The sequence below is a fragment of the Salvelinus namaycush genome, chromosome 21 (genome assembly GCF_016432855.1).
Source record: "Salvelinus namaycush isolate Seneca chromosome 21, SaNama_1.0, whole genome shotgun sequence".
In the NCBI taxonomy this organism is placed as follows: Eukaryota; Metazoa; Chordata; class Actinopteri; order Salmoniformes; family Salmonidae; genus Salvelinus; species Salvelinus namaycush.
The window spans coordinates 56,048,531-56,062,944 of NC_052327.1; the positions used below are offsets into that span (position 1 = coordinate 56,048,531).

A 14,414-nucleotide genomic window follows, 5' to 3' on the forward strand; every position below is an offset into this window, starting at 1 on the left:
GACACCCATGACTCACTGTATGTACAGTGGGGTCCGGAATTATTGACACCCAAGACTCACTGTATGTACAGTGGGGTCCGGAATTATTGACACCCATGACTCACTGTATGTACAGTGGGGTACGGAATTATTGACACCCTTGATAAAGATCAGCAAAAATTACTCTATAAAATAAATAATTAAAATACTGAGCTATATTTTAAACAAACAAATGTGGAAATTATATTATTTTATACTAATACAATTGCTCAGAGAAAGAGATTTTGTTTAACAAGTAATATACATTTCTTCTCAACAAGGTAGGGGTCAAAATTATTGACACCCCTGTTTTCAATACCTCAGCTGGTAAGGATAATGCCACTGAGCCTTCTAGAATGTTTTATGAGTTGGAGAACACATTGGGAAGGATCTTAGGCCATGGTGAACACATTGGGAAGGATCTTAGGCCATGGTGAACACATTGGGAAGGATCTTAGGCCATGGTGAACACATTGGGAAGGATCTTAGGCCATGGTGAACACATTGGGAAGGATCTTAGGCCATTCCTCCATACAGAATCTTTTCCAGATCATTGATATCTTTCGTCTGTTCTTACGGACCGGCCCTTTTCAATTCAAACCACAGGTTTTCAATGGTGTTCAAGTCCGGCCATTGCAAAATGTTAATTTTGTGGTCAATTAATATTTTATTTGCGGATTTTGATGTCTGCTTGCAGTTATTGTTTTGCTGGAAGATCCACCTATGGCCAAGTTTCAGCCTCCTTCGCCAAGTTGTCACGCCCTGGCCATAGAGAGGCTTTTATTCTCTATTTTGGTTAGGCCAGGGTGTGACTAGGGTGGGCATTCTAGTTTCTTTATTTCTATGTTTTCTATTTCTTTGTGTTTTGGCCCGGGTGTGGTTCTCAATCAGAGGCAGCTGTCTATCGTTGTCTCTGATTGAGAACCATACTTAGGTAGCCTTTTTCCCCACCTGCATTTGTGGGTAGTTGTCCATGTATAGTTGCCTGTGAGCACCTCGCTGCGCTTTGGTCCGCTGTTTCCACCTTAGACAATCGTGACACAAGTGCCAACGCTGTTTTTTCATCCAGCTCCAGGCGTTTACATTTGTTGGATGACATGGAAATAGAGCTGTTTGGCCACACACACCAGCGGTATGTATATATATATATGTGTGTGCTTTGGCATCTAAATGTAAATGCACGAATAGAATATATATCCCATGTGTTCCTTTATGAAGGTCAGTTGGGAGAGACACCGAGCTCTCAGGATTATGTTGCCTGTGTGTGTCTAAGAACCACTTGTCTGCTGTCAGAGGTGTCACAAGCAGAAGCAACAAAAACGCCTGTCATTGTTACCATCCCATCATCGCAGAGAGAGACAGAGACAGAGACAGAGAGAGAGAGAGAGAGAGAGAGAGAGAGAGAGAGAGCGAGAGAGAGAGAGACACAGAGACAGAGAGAGAGAGAGAGAGAGAGAGAGAGAGAGAGAGAGAGAGAGAGAGAGAGAGAGAGAGAGAGAGAGAGAGAGAGAGAGAGAGAGAGAGAGAGAGAGACAGAGACAGAGAGAGAGAGCGAGAGAGAGAGAGAGAGAGCGAGAGAGAGAGAGAGACACAGAGACAGAGAGACACAGAGAGAGAGAGAGAGAGAGAGACACAGAGAGAGAGAGAGAGAGAGAGAGAGAGAGAGAGAGAGAGAGAGAGAGAGAGAGAGAGAGAGAGAGAGACAGAGAGACACAGAGAGAGAGAGAGAGAGAGAGAGAGAGAGAGAGACAGAGAGAGAGAGAGAGAAAGAGAGAGAGAGAGAGCGAGAGAGAGAGAGACACACAGAGAGAGAGAGACACAGAGAGAGAGAGAGAGAGAGAGAGAGAGAGACAGAGACAGAGAGAGAGAGAGAGGCCACTCTAGGGCCCGGCGGATCTACGCAGGTCCTGTTCATTTTCCTGGTTCTTGGCTGCTTGCCTCTTCAGCTATTTCTGGATACTCCTCATACTAACTCACCAGATCCCTGTGTGTGTAAACATAATAAGCAGAAAACAGGTCTTTCTGGGACAGCTCAGCTTGCCTAGCATGGGTCCTCTAATAACAGCAACTTCCTGTTGGGAGAGCTCAGCTTGCCTAGTATGGGCGCTCTAATAACAGCAACTTCCTGTTTGGAGAGCTCAGCTTGCATAGCATGAGCCCTCTAATACCAGCAACTTCCTGTTGGGAGAGCTCAGCTTGCCTAGCAAGGGCCCTCTAATAACAGCAACTTCCTGTTGCGTGTAGGAGGAGAGGAGGGGTGAGGAGAAGGTGAGGAGAGTGAGGAGAAGGTGGGGGGGAGAAGGTGAGGGGGTGAGGAGAAGGAGAGGAGGGGTGAGGAGAAGGTGAGGGGGTGAGAAGGAAAGGAGGGTGAGGAGAAGGTGAGGGGGGTGAGGAGAAGGAGAGGAGGGGTGAGGAGAAGGAGAGGAGGGGTATGTAGGAGGAGAGGAGGGGTGTGTAGGAGGAGCGGAGGGGTGAGGAGAAGGAGGGGGGTGAGGAGAAGGTGAGGGGGGTGAGATTAATGACAGGCGGGGGAAGAAATATACCCAGAAGGGGGAGAGGAGGAAATGGGGGAGGGTTATAGTTACAGTGTTCCTGTCTGTAAGACTCCTTGTATAAAAACATCTGCTAAATGGTATGTATTATTATACAGGGTCAGGGGAAGAGAGGGGAAGAGAGGAGGAAAGGGGAGGAGAGGGGAAGAGAGGGGAGGAGAGGAGGAGTGGAGAGAGAGGGGAGGAGAGGAGAAGTGGAAAGAGAGGGGAGGAGAGGAGGAGAGGGGAGAGAGGGGAGGAGAGGGGAAGAGAGGGGAAGAGAGAGGAGGAGAGAGGAAGAGAGGGGAAGAGAGGGGAGGAGAGAGGGGAAGAGAGGGGAAAAGAGGAGAAGAGAGAGGAGGAGAGGGGAGGGGAAGAGAGGGGAAGAGAGGGGAGGAGAGGGGAAGGGAAGAGAGGGGAGGGGAAGAGAGGGGAGGAGAGGGGAGGAGAGGAAGCTAGAGTAAGTTGTATCCCAACCCACATGGCGGAGGTTGCGGGTTCAATTCCCACAGGGATCATGGTTACTTACTGATATAGAAGGTGTTTGGAGCCTGCTGGCCTTCAAACTGCTGCATGAGGAGACTGCTGGTCTGGTTGTCATGACGAAGCCATAGAGCCACTCCCAAGATCACACCTCCAGCCAACTGTCAGGGAGAAAGACAGAGAGAGATCTTCAGTACAGATTCTGTTGGACTTGGGCCATGACAGTAAATCTCAGTAAGACAAAAAATAGTGGTGTTCCAAAAAAGGTCCAGTAGCCAAGACAACAAATACAAATTCTATCTAGACACTGGCGCCCTAAAGCACACAGAGAATTACACCTACCTCGGCCTAAACATCAACACCACAGGTAACTTCCACAAAGCTGTGAACAATCTAAGAGACAAGGGAAAAAGGGCCTTCTATGCCATAAAAAGGAACATGAAACTCGACATCCCAATTAGGATCTGGCTAAAATACTTAAATCAGTTATCGAACCCATTGCCCTTTATGGTTGTGAGGTCTGGGGTCCGCTCCCCAACCAAGAATTCACAAAATGGGACAAACATCCAATTGAGACTCAGCATGCAGAAGTCTGCAAAAATATACTTTGTGCACAATGCAAAACCCCAAACAATACATGCAGAGCAGAAGTACGAAAGGAAGTGATGCCCACACATTCCACCACAAAGTCCTCACCTACAGAGAGATGAACCTAGAGAAGAGTTTTCTCAGTCATCTGGTTCTGGGGCTCTGTTCACAAACACAAACAGACCCCACAGAGTCCCGGGACAGAAACACAGACCCAACCAAATTATAAGAAAGCAAAGAATCAACCAAACATAACAGAGCAAATTGGAATGCTATTTGGCCATAAACAGAGAGTACACAGTGGCAGAATACCTGACCACTGTGACTGACTCCAAAATTAAGAAAATCCTTAACTATGTACAGACTCAGTGAGCATAGCCTTGCTATTGAGAAAGGTCACTGTAGGCAACTGTATGTACAGACTCAGTGAGCATAGCCTTGCTATTGAGAAAGGTCACTGTAGGCAACTGTATGTACAGACTCAGTGAGCATAGCCTTGCTATTGAGAAAGGTCACTGTAGGCAACTGTATGTACAGACTCAGTGAGCATAGCCTTGCTATTGAGAAAGGTCACTGTAGGCAACTGTATGTACAGACTCAGTGAGCATAGCCTTGCTATTGAGAAAGGTCACTGTAGGCAACTGTATGACCGTCTTAGACACATATTTCCCACAGATCACACAGACCCACAATTTTCTTTTTAACAAATCAAACATAGATAAACTCCCATAAATGTTAGGCAAAATACTGCAGTGTCCAATCACAGCAGCAAGAGGTGTGGCCCGTTGCCATGAGAAAAGGGGCAACCAGTTAAGAACAAACACCATTGTAAATACAACCTATATTTATCTGTTTCCCCCCCCCCCCCTTTTCATCCTTCAGCTATTTGCACATTGTTACAACAATGTTTTCCCTTGCCACTCTTCTTTTGCTTGCTCTTTTTTGGGGGGTCTAGTCCGGATAACTGTAAAGCATTCTGCGACCGTTGTCAACCTCTCCAATCTGTCAACGGTTGTGAAAACCTTTCAGCACATTTTGCTCATAAACTGTCCTCGACTTCATTGTTCTAGAACCAAGAAGCAGGAAACTGAATCCTCAAAATGGGACAAAGGAGAGGAAAATCAAAACGGTCAGTGTTTCTACTGACACAACATGCAGCTAATCAGTAAAACAACAGCACTAAAGGAGGAAACCGTAAATCAAAAAGGAAACTAGTGTCCAGGATAAGGCTGCATGACTTTTATGATGATTTCACATAACGATACAGTTTCTTATATGCAATGGCAATAGACAAACCCAACAGTAACTGCTATTCCTGTGTAATTACATGATTCTGACACGCAACAACTTGGTATATTTGGAAAGAAGACATCTGGTACCAATTAAATCTACATTTGAATGTAGCCTAAACACTACCAAGACCACCACAGAATCTAGCTACTGCAGGAAGCGTGTAGGAACAAAGGAAATGTCCAAGAGAAACAGTCTCCCTCTCCTCCACCTTCTGGTGCCCCCCCCAAATCAATCCATGGTTCAAATGGTATTTCAAAAAAACATTACAAATACTAACACTGTGCTAGATTAAGCTTGTCTGGTGCAGTGGAACTAATAGAATAGTCCCAAAAGTGCAAACGCCGCCCACCTGGGACAGGCTAAAGTAATATGATAATGTAGTGGGGTGTTTATATGCCTCCTATTTCACATTATTATTATCACGTGTGAATTGGAAATGTGTTTTTTTCCCCGCAAATCCCAACTCCCCCTGAGACAGCCTCGGAGAGTGGGGTCACAGCCAGGGTCAGCCATTATCCCAACTCCCCCTGAGACAGCCTCGGAGAGTGGGGTCACAGCCAGGGTCAGCCATTATCCCAACTCCCCCTGAGACAGCCTCGGAGAGTGGGGTCACAGCCAGGGTCAGCCATTATCCCAACTCCCCCTGAGACAGCCTCGGAGAGTGGGGTCACAGCCAGGGTCAGCCATTATCCCAACTCCCCCTGAGACAGCCTCGGAGAGTGGGGTCACAGCCAGGGTCAGCCATTATCCCAACTCCCCCTGAGACAGCCTCGGAGAGTGGGGTCACAGCCAGGGTCAGCCATTATCCCAACTCCCCCTGAGACAGCCTCGGAGAGTGGGGTCACAGCCAGGGTCAGCCATTATCCCAACTCCCCCTGAGACAGCCTCGGAGAGTGGGGTCACAGCCAGGGTCAGCCATTATCCCAACTCCCCCTGAGACAGCCTCGGAGAGTGGGGTCACAGCCAGGGTCAGCCATTATCCCAACTCCCCCTGAGACAGCCTCGGAGAGTGGGGTCACAGCCAGGGTCAGCCATTATCCCAACTCCCCCTGAGACAGCCTCGGAGAGTGGGGTCACAGCCAGGGTCAGCCATTATCCCAACTCCCCTGAGACAGCCTCGGAGAGTGGGGTCACAGCCAGGGTCAGCCATTATCCCAACTGCCCCTGAGACAGCCTCGGAGAGTGGGGTCACAGCCAGGGTCAGCCATTATCCCAACTCCCCCTGAGACAGCCTCGGAGAGTGGGGTCACAGCCAGGGTCAGCCATTATCCCAACTCCCCCTGAGACAGCCTCGGAGAGTGGGGTCACAGCCAGGGTCAGCCATTATCCCAACTCCCCCTGAGACAGCCTCGGAGAGTGGGGTCACAGCCAGGGTCAGCCATTATCCCAACTCCCCCTGAGACAGCCTCGGAGAGTGGGGTCACAGCCAGGGTCAGCCATTATCCCAACTCCCCCTGAGACAGCCTCGGAGAGTGGGGTCACAGCCAGGGTCAGCCATTATCCCAACTCCCCCTGAGACAGCCTCGGAGAGTGGGGTCACAGCCAGGGTCAGCCATTATCCCAACTCCCCCTGAGACAGCCTCGGAGAGTGGGGTCACAGCCAGGGTCAGCCATTATCCCAACTCCCCCTGAGACAGCCTCGGAGAGTGGGGTCACAGCCAGGGTCAGCCATTATCCCAACTCCCCCTGAGACAGCCTCGGAGAGTGGGGTCACAGCCAGGGTCAGCCATTATCAACGGTGACCTTTGAGTAATTAGGGGTCAAGTTCCTTGCACAAAGGCACATCGAACAGATTTTTCACCTTGTCTGCTCGGGGATTTGAGTAAACATGCTGATCATGTTGATCCTGTTGACCCCGTTGACCCTGTTGACCCCGTTGATCATGATAATCCTGTTGATCCTAATGATCATGATAATCCTGTTGACCCCGTTGATCCTGTTGACCCCGTTGATCATGATAATCCTGTTGATCCTGTTGATCATGATAATCATGCTGATCCTGTTGATCATGCTGACCCTGTTGATCATGATGACCCTGTTGATCATGATGACCCTGTTGATCCTGTTGACCCTGTTGATCATGATAATCCTGATGATCCTGTTGATCATGCTGACCCTGTTGATCCTGTTGATCATGCTGACCCTGTTGATCATGATGACCCTGTTGATCCTGTTGATCATGCTGACCCTGTTGATCCTGTTGATCATGCTGACCCTGTTGATCACGCTGACCCCGTTGACCCTGTTGATCATGCTGACCCTGTTGATCATGCTGACCCTGTTGATCATGCTGACCCTGTTGATCATGATGACCCTGTTGATCCTGTTGATCATGATAATCCTGATGATCCTGTTGATCATGCTGATCCTGTTGATCATGATGACCCTGTTGACCCTGTTGACCCTGTTGATCATGATAATCCTGATGATCCTGTTGATCATGCTGATCCTGTTGACCCCGTTGATCATGATATTCATGCTGACCCTGTTGATCCTGTTGATCATGATGACCCTGTTGATCCTGTTGACCCTGATGATCCTGTTGATCATGCTGATCCTGTTGATCATGCTGACCCTGTTGACCCCGTTGATCATGATATTCATGCTGATCCTGTTGATCATGCTGACCCTGTTGACCCTGTTGATCATGATAATCCTGTTGATCCTGTGATCATGCTGACCCTGTTGATCCTGTTGATCATGCTGACCCTGTTGATCCTGTTGACCCTGTTGATCCTGTTGATCATGCTGACCCTGTTGACCCCGTTGATCATGATATTCATGCTGATCCTGTTGATCATGCTGACCCTGTTGATCCTGTTGATCATGCTGACCCTGTTGATCCTGTTGACCCTGTTGATCCTGTTGATCATGCTGACCCTGTTGATCCTGTTGACCCTGTTGATCAGGGGTAACCTGTTGGTCCTGCTGACCCTGTTGATCAGGGGTAACCTGGGTAACCTGCCATGGCCCAGGGAGTTTGGCTGTGTAGTTATTATTTTTCATCTATTGATGCCCCTCTCTCTCTCACACACACACACACACACACACACACACACACACACACACACACACACACACACACACACACACACACACACACACACACACACACACACACACACACACACACACACACACACACACACACACACACACACACAGAGACAGAGATAGAGACAGAGACAGAGACACAGAGACACAGAGAGACACAGAGAGACACACAGACAGACAGACAGACAGACAGACAGACAGACAGACAGACAGACAGACAGACAGACAGACAGACAGACAGACAGACAGACACACACACACACACACACACACACACACACACACACACACACACACACACACACACACACGAATGGAATTCTACAGTGCTTCAATGAAATGTTTCAAGGACAAACATCCATGTATTTAAGTATGTTTTGTTCTTGTAGTAGGGACAGTAACATTAGTCATCTCTAAAATATATACTTCAAGGAAAATGTTTTTATATATTTGTTCTATTTTTCTATGTTTAGCTCACATAATATAATTTAAAAGTATGCATTAAGGAGTCTGTAATGTACTACATGTGGCAAAAACAAATGCAGACATCAGTAAATGCATTTCTATGGCTTCCTAAATATTTTTTACAATGTTGAGGAAGAGCCAAGATGGAGTCACGGTGGCTTCAACACAATGGTGAGGGAGAACCAAGATGGAGTCATGGTGGCTTCAATACAATGGTGAGGGAGAGCCAAGATGGAGGCACGGTGGCTTCAACACAATGGTGGGGGAGAGCCAAGATGGAGGCACGGTGGCTTCAATACAATGGTGGGGGAGAGCCAAGATGGAGTCATGGTGGCTTCAATACAATGGTGAGGGAGAGCCAAGATGGAGGCACGGTGGCTTCAATACAATGGTGGGGGAGAGCCAAGATGGAGTCACGTTGGCTAAAACACAATGGTGGGGGAGAGCCAAGATGGAGTCATGGTGGTGTCAACACAATGGTGGGGAAGAGCAAAGATGGAGTCATGGTGGCGTCAACACAATGGTGGGGAAGAGCCAAGATGGAGTCATGGTGGCGTCAACACAATGGTGGGGAAGAGCCAAGATGGAGTCATGGTGGCGTCAACACAATGGTGGGGGAGAGCCAAAATGGAGTCATGGTGGCTTCAACACAATGGTGGGGGAGAGCCAAGATGGAGTCACGTTTGCTAAAACCCAATGGTGAGGGAGAACCAAGATGGAGGCATGGTGACTTCAACACAATGGTGGAGGAGAGCCAAGATGGAGTCATGGTGGCTTCAACACAATGGTGAAGGAGAGCCAAGATGGAGTCACGTTGGCTAAAACCCAATGGTGAGGGAGAGCCAAGATGGAGGCACGGTGACTTCAACACAATGGTGGAGGAGAGCCAAGATGGAGTCATGGTGGCTTCAACACAATGGTGGGGGAGAGCCAAGATGGAGTCACGGTGGCTTCAACACAATGGTGGGGGAGAGCCAAGATGGAGTCATGGTGGCTTCAACACAATGGTGGAGGAGAGCCAAGATGGAGGCACGGTGGCTTCAATACAATGGTGGGGGAGAGCCAAGATGGAGTCATGGTGGCTTCAATACAATGGTGAGGGAGAGCCAAGATGGAGGCACGGTGGCTTCAATACAATGGTGGGGGAGAGCCAAGATGGAGTCACGTTGGCTAAAACACAATGGTGGGGGAGAGCCAAGATGGAGTCATGGTGGTGTCAACACAATGGTGAGGGAGAACCAAGATGGAGGCATGGTGACTTCAACACAATGGTGGAGGAGAGCCAAGATGGAGTCATGGTGGCTTCAACACAATGGTGAAGGAGAGCCAAGATGGAGTCACGTTGGCTAAAACCCAATGGTGAGGGAGAGCCAAGATGGAGGCACGGTGACTTCAACACAATGGTGGAGGAGAGCCAAGATGGAGTCATGGTGGCTTCAACACAATGGTGAGGGAGAGCCAAGATGGAGTCACGGTGGCTTCAACACAATGGTGGGGGAGAGCCAAGATGGAGTCATGGTGGCTTCAACACAATGGTGGAGGAGAGCCAAGATGGAGGCACGGTGGCTTCAATACAATGGTGGGGGAGAGCCAAGATGGAGTCATGGTGGCTTCAATACAATGGTGAGGGAGAGCCAAGATGGAGGCACGGTGGCTTCAATACAATGGTGGGGGAGAGCCAAGATGGAGTCACGTTGGCTAAAACACAATGGTGGGGGAGAGCCAAGATGGAGTCATGGTGGTGTCAACACAATGGTGGGGGAGAGCCAAGATGGAGTCACGGTGACTTCAACACAATGGTGGGGAAGAGCCAAGATGGAGTCATGGTGGCGTCAACACAATGGTGGGGAAGAGCCAAGATGGAGTCATGGTGGCGTCAACACAATGGTGGGGAAGAGCCAAGATGGAGTCATGGTGGCGTCAACACAATGGTGGGGGAGAGCCAAAATGGAGTCATGGTGGCTTCAACACAATGGTGGGGGAGAGCCAAGATGGAGTCACGTTTGCTAAAACCCAATGGTGAGGGAGAACCAAGATGGAGGCATGGTGACTTCAACACAATGGTGGAGGAGAGCCAAGATGGAGTCATGGTGGCTTCAACACAATGGTGAAGGAGAGCCAAGATGGAGTCACGTTGGCTAAAACCCAATGGTGAGGGAGAGCCAAGATGGAGGCACGGTGACTTCAACACAATGGTGGAGGAGAGCCAAGATGGAGTCATGGTGGCTTCAACACGATGGTGAGGGAGAGCCAAGATGGAGTCACGGTGGCTTCAACACAATGGTGGGGGAGAGCCAAGATGGAGGCACGGTGGCTTCAACACAATGGTGGGGGAGAGTCAAGATGGAGTCATGGTGGCTTCAACACGATGGTGGGGGAGAGCCAAGATGGAGTCACGGTGGATCCTACCAGTCACCTAGTGTATATATAAATCATTAATAGTACCTCGTCTAGGACTGGCTTACTTTATTGAGCCACTACAGTTTTCACACGGTCATCAGTTGGACCATTGAAAACAATATTAACAGTGTATGAGATTATCATAAGATAGGCCTGTATCATAACAGTGTTGAACAGGAGCTCATTTCAATACCTCAGGGATACTATCTGGTTACGGAGACGAAATAGATTTAAAGGTGTCATAACAATTCTGAATGACTCAAAGTTATATTATAAGTTAAAACATTCAAGATGCACTTTTTTTTATCAATAAATAAACTACAGACCGAACAAATGTAAATGATAATCACTTTAAAGTAGCATCGTAATAAAATAGATTTTAAAAAGACTCAACTCACCCAGAAAACGAAATTAAAGAAAAACAGCATGAATTTGATACACTTGTTGCAGCCAACGACAGTCATGATGATCGACTGTTCAGGTCCGTTAACTTAAATAAATAAATTAAGTCTGCGTGATACCAGTGTGCCCGAGATTCTAAGAATGACGGACCGTTAGCTTCTTCTCGTTCTAAGAACTCGAATTCTGTGCCAGAAATCTCGAGGTATGTACACCCAGAATGGGTAGAAACTCCTCCTTTAACTAATGACTGTGTAAACCGAGACTGGAAACGGCCCACCAAGTGATGAGGGTGGTAAAGAGGACAGATGAAAGACAGCGTGGCTTGGCTTGTGGTTATTTATATATTTTTCTTCTTGTTTAATTTGTACTGTTATTTTTTTTTCTTGTTTGTGATAAAACGTTTGTACTCAGGGCATCATTTGGAATTAGAGACCCTGGTCTCAATAAATAAACGTTAATAAAAAACTATAAATCTTCATAAAACTACAGGAGTTAGGAGGAGCAATATTCTGTTTTTTTTGCTCAGTGTTTTTGTTATTCTTCCACTATAAACAAGTATTCAGAGCACAAACATACCGCATTTATTTTCCACCTAAACATCAAGATAACCACTATTACGCTGCTGCGTTCAACATGTCTAAATATTGAGATAAAAAAGAGCGTAGGGACTTTTTCCACATATCTAAGCTATGGTCTCTGGTCAAAAGTAGTGCTCTAAATAGGGAACAGGGTTCCAATAAATAGGGAATAGGGTTCCATTAAATAAGGAATAGGGTTCCACTAAATAGGGAATAGGGTTCCACTAAATAGGGAACAGGGTTCCAATAAATAGGGAATAGGGTTCCATTAAATAAGGAATAGGGTTCCACTAAATAGGGAATAGGGTTCCACTAAATAGGGAACAGGGTTCCAATAAATAGGGAATAGGGTTCCATTAAATAAGGAATAGGGTTCCACTAAATAGGGAATAGGGTTCCACTAAATAGGGAACAGGGTTCCAATAAATAGGGAATAGGGTTCCATTAAATAGGGAATAGGGTTCCACTAAACAGGGAATAGGGTTCCAATAAATAGGGAATAGGGTTCCACTAAATAGGGAATAGGGTTCCACTAAATAGGGAATAGGTTTCCACTAAATAGGGAATAGGGTTCAACTAAATAGGGAATAGGGTTCCACTAAATAGGGAATAGGGTTCCACTAAATAGGGAACAGGGTTCTAATACATAGGGAATAGGGTTCCATTAAATAGTGAATAGGGTTCCACTAAACAGGGAATAGGGTTCCACTAAATAGGGAATTGGGTTCCATTAAATAGGGAACAGGGTTCTATTCAATAGCGAATAGGGTTCCACTAAATAGGGAATAGGGTTCCAATAAATAGGGAATAGGGTTCCATTAAATAGGGAATAGGGTTCCACTAAACAGCGAATAGGGTTCCACTAAATAGGGAATTGGGTTCCATTAAATAGGGAACATGGTTCTATTCAATAGCGAATAGGGTTCCACTAAATAGGGAATAGGGTTCTATTCAATAGTGGATAGGGTTCCACTAAATAGGGAAAAGGGTTATATTCAATAGCGAATAGGGTTCTATTAAATAGGGAATAGGGTTCCACTAAATAGGGAATAGGGTTCTATTCAATAGCGAATAGGGTTCTATTAAATAGGGAATAGGGTTTCACTAAATAGCGAATAGGGTTCCACTAAATAGGGAATTGGGTTCCATTAAATAGGGAACATGGTTCTATTCAATAGCGAATAGGGTTCCACTAAATAGGGAAAAGGGTTATATTCAATAGCGAATAGGGTTCTATTAAATAGGGAATAGGGTTCCACTAAATAGGGAATAGGGTTCTATTCAATAGCGAATAGGGTTCCACTAAATAGGGAATAGGGTTCTATTCAATAATGGATAGGGTTCCACTAAATAGCAAATAGGGTTCTATTAAATAGGGAATAGGGTTCCACTAAATATGGAAAAGGGTTCCACTAAATAGGGAACAGGGTTCCATTTGGGATGCAGCCAGTGTAATGTCATCGTAATGGATCATTGCAGAGACACAAAGAGGACAGAGGCACATGCAGGGAACGACATGGGCAACACTGCTCTCTGTCGGCAGTGCCTATAACAACACCTTCATGACTCCTACCATATAATGACGAGAGAGAGGGAACTGAATGTATAGGCTGTTGGGTTATCACTGGCCTTCTGTGTCTTTGTTCATAGGAAATCACTTTGTATAAAGAGGGGCCACACATTTCCATACATCCAGTGATAATATAATGCTGATGATACTCTATCTCTCTATTAATTTTCAAATGGATGAATTAATGTAAGTTTTTAATATAGCATGGATTTTGCGTTTAGCCAAATGGTTTCAGGGTCATACCCTCATAAACCGATTGACTATGTCAGGCTGTCTAACTGCATACGGTCCAAAATACTGAGGCTATATGTCCAGTACAAAGACATGGAGGAAGTGAAAGGGAAAGGGAGGGGGAACGGGTGGCGGTGCCTGGCTGCATGGAGGCAAACAATCAGTGAACGCATGAACTCAGAAGACAGCTTCAGCAAACAATGGTTCTGACTGGGCATGCTCCATATCATTCTCCACGCGTATTCTCCTTCCTCCTTCCTCCTCCTCTTCTTCTTCTTCCACGGTGTTTCCAGAACAACCGCGTCTCTTCTTCGAGTCAATTCTGAGGATTCTCAAGAGAATCATCACCGCAAGCATTGCTCAGTCAGAGAACACAGAGAACAGAGGACGTGCGCGTTACCTTCCTGCCTCCTGTCCTTCCGTGTTCATACTTCATGTGGTGTCACAGTGGACTACTCGCTCTCCTGCAGTCTCGAACACGAGGGAATCACAGGCATTGATCCGCCAAAAATGCATACGTGAAAACAACAATTTACCCCGCTGAAGATAATTACAGTCACAGACATCTTGCGCGGGAAAATGCGCGGCGCCTGATCTAGTCCTAGTAGGCTAAAGCTACCGGTTGCTGTCCAACTGTTTCGTTCAACGGAAAACTTGATTTGAATGTGTCGTTTTCGGGTCGAAGGTGAGCGACAGTAGATACACGAGAGGACGGATAGCATTCTAAATAGCAAGCAGAGTGTCTCCGAGAGAGAGAGAGAGAGGGAGGGACTGGTGCTGTCCTTTCAGCACCACGGCAAG

The 14,414-nt window shown here is 46.9% G+C and overlaps 1 protein-coding gene across 2 annotated transcripts in view; it reads right to left on the reverse strand.

Annotated features, from left to right (window-relative positions):
- The window catches only part of cd81b (CD81 molecule b), a 33,409-nt gene extending 21,951 nt beyond the window's left edge, over window positions 1–11,458 (reverse strand). The window contains exons 1-2 of one of the 2 annotated variants that reach the window (XM_039017941.1): window positions 11,231–11,458; window positions 3,079–3,193 (exon numbers count right to left, since the gene is read on the reverse strand). In XM_039017941.1, coding sequence (XP_038873869.1) covers window positions 3,079–3,193; window positions 11,231–11,296 — 181 coding nt within the window. In that variant the 5' untranslated portion in view covers window positions 11,297–11,458. The remainder of the gene's footprint in view (window positions 1–3,078; window positions 3,194–11,230) is intronic. The other variant, XM_039017943.1, reaches the window with a different exon arrangement.
- Window positions 11,459–14,414: the final 2,956 nt, after the last annotated feature.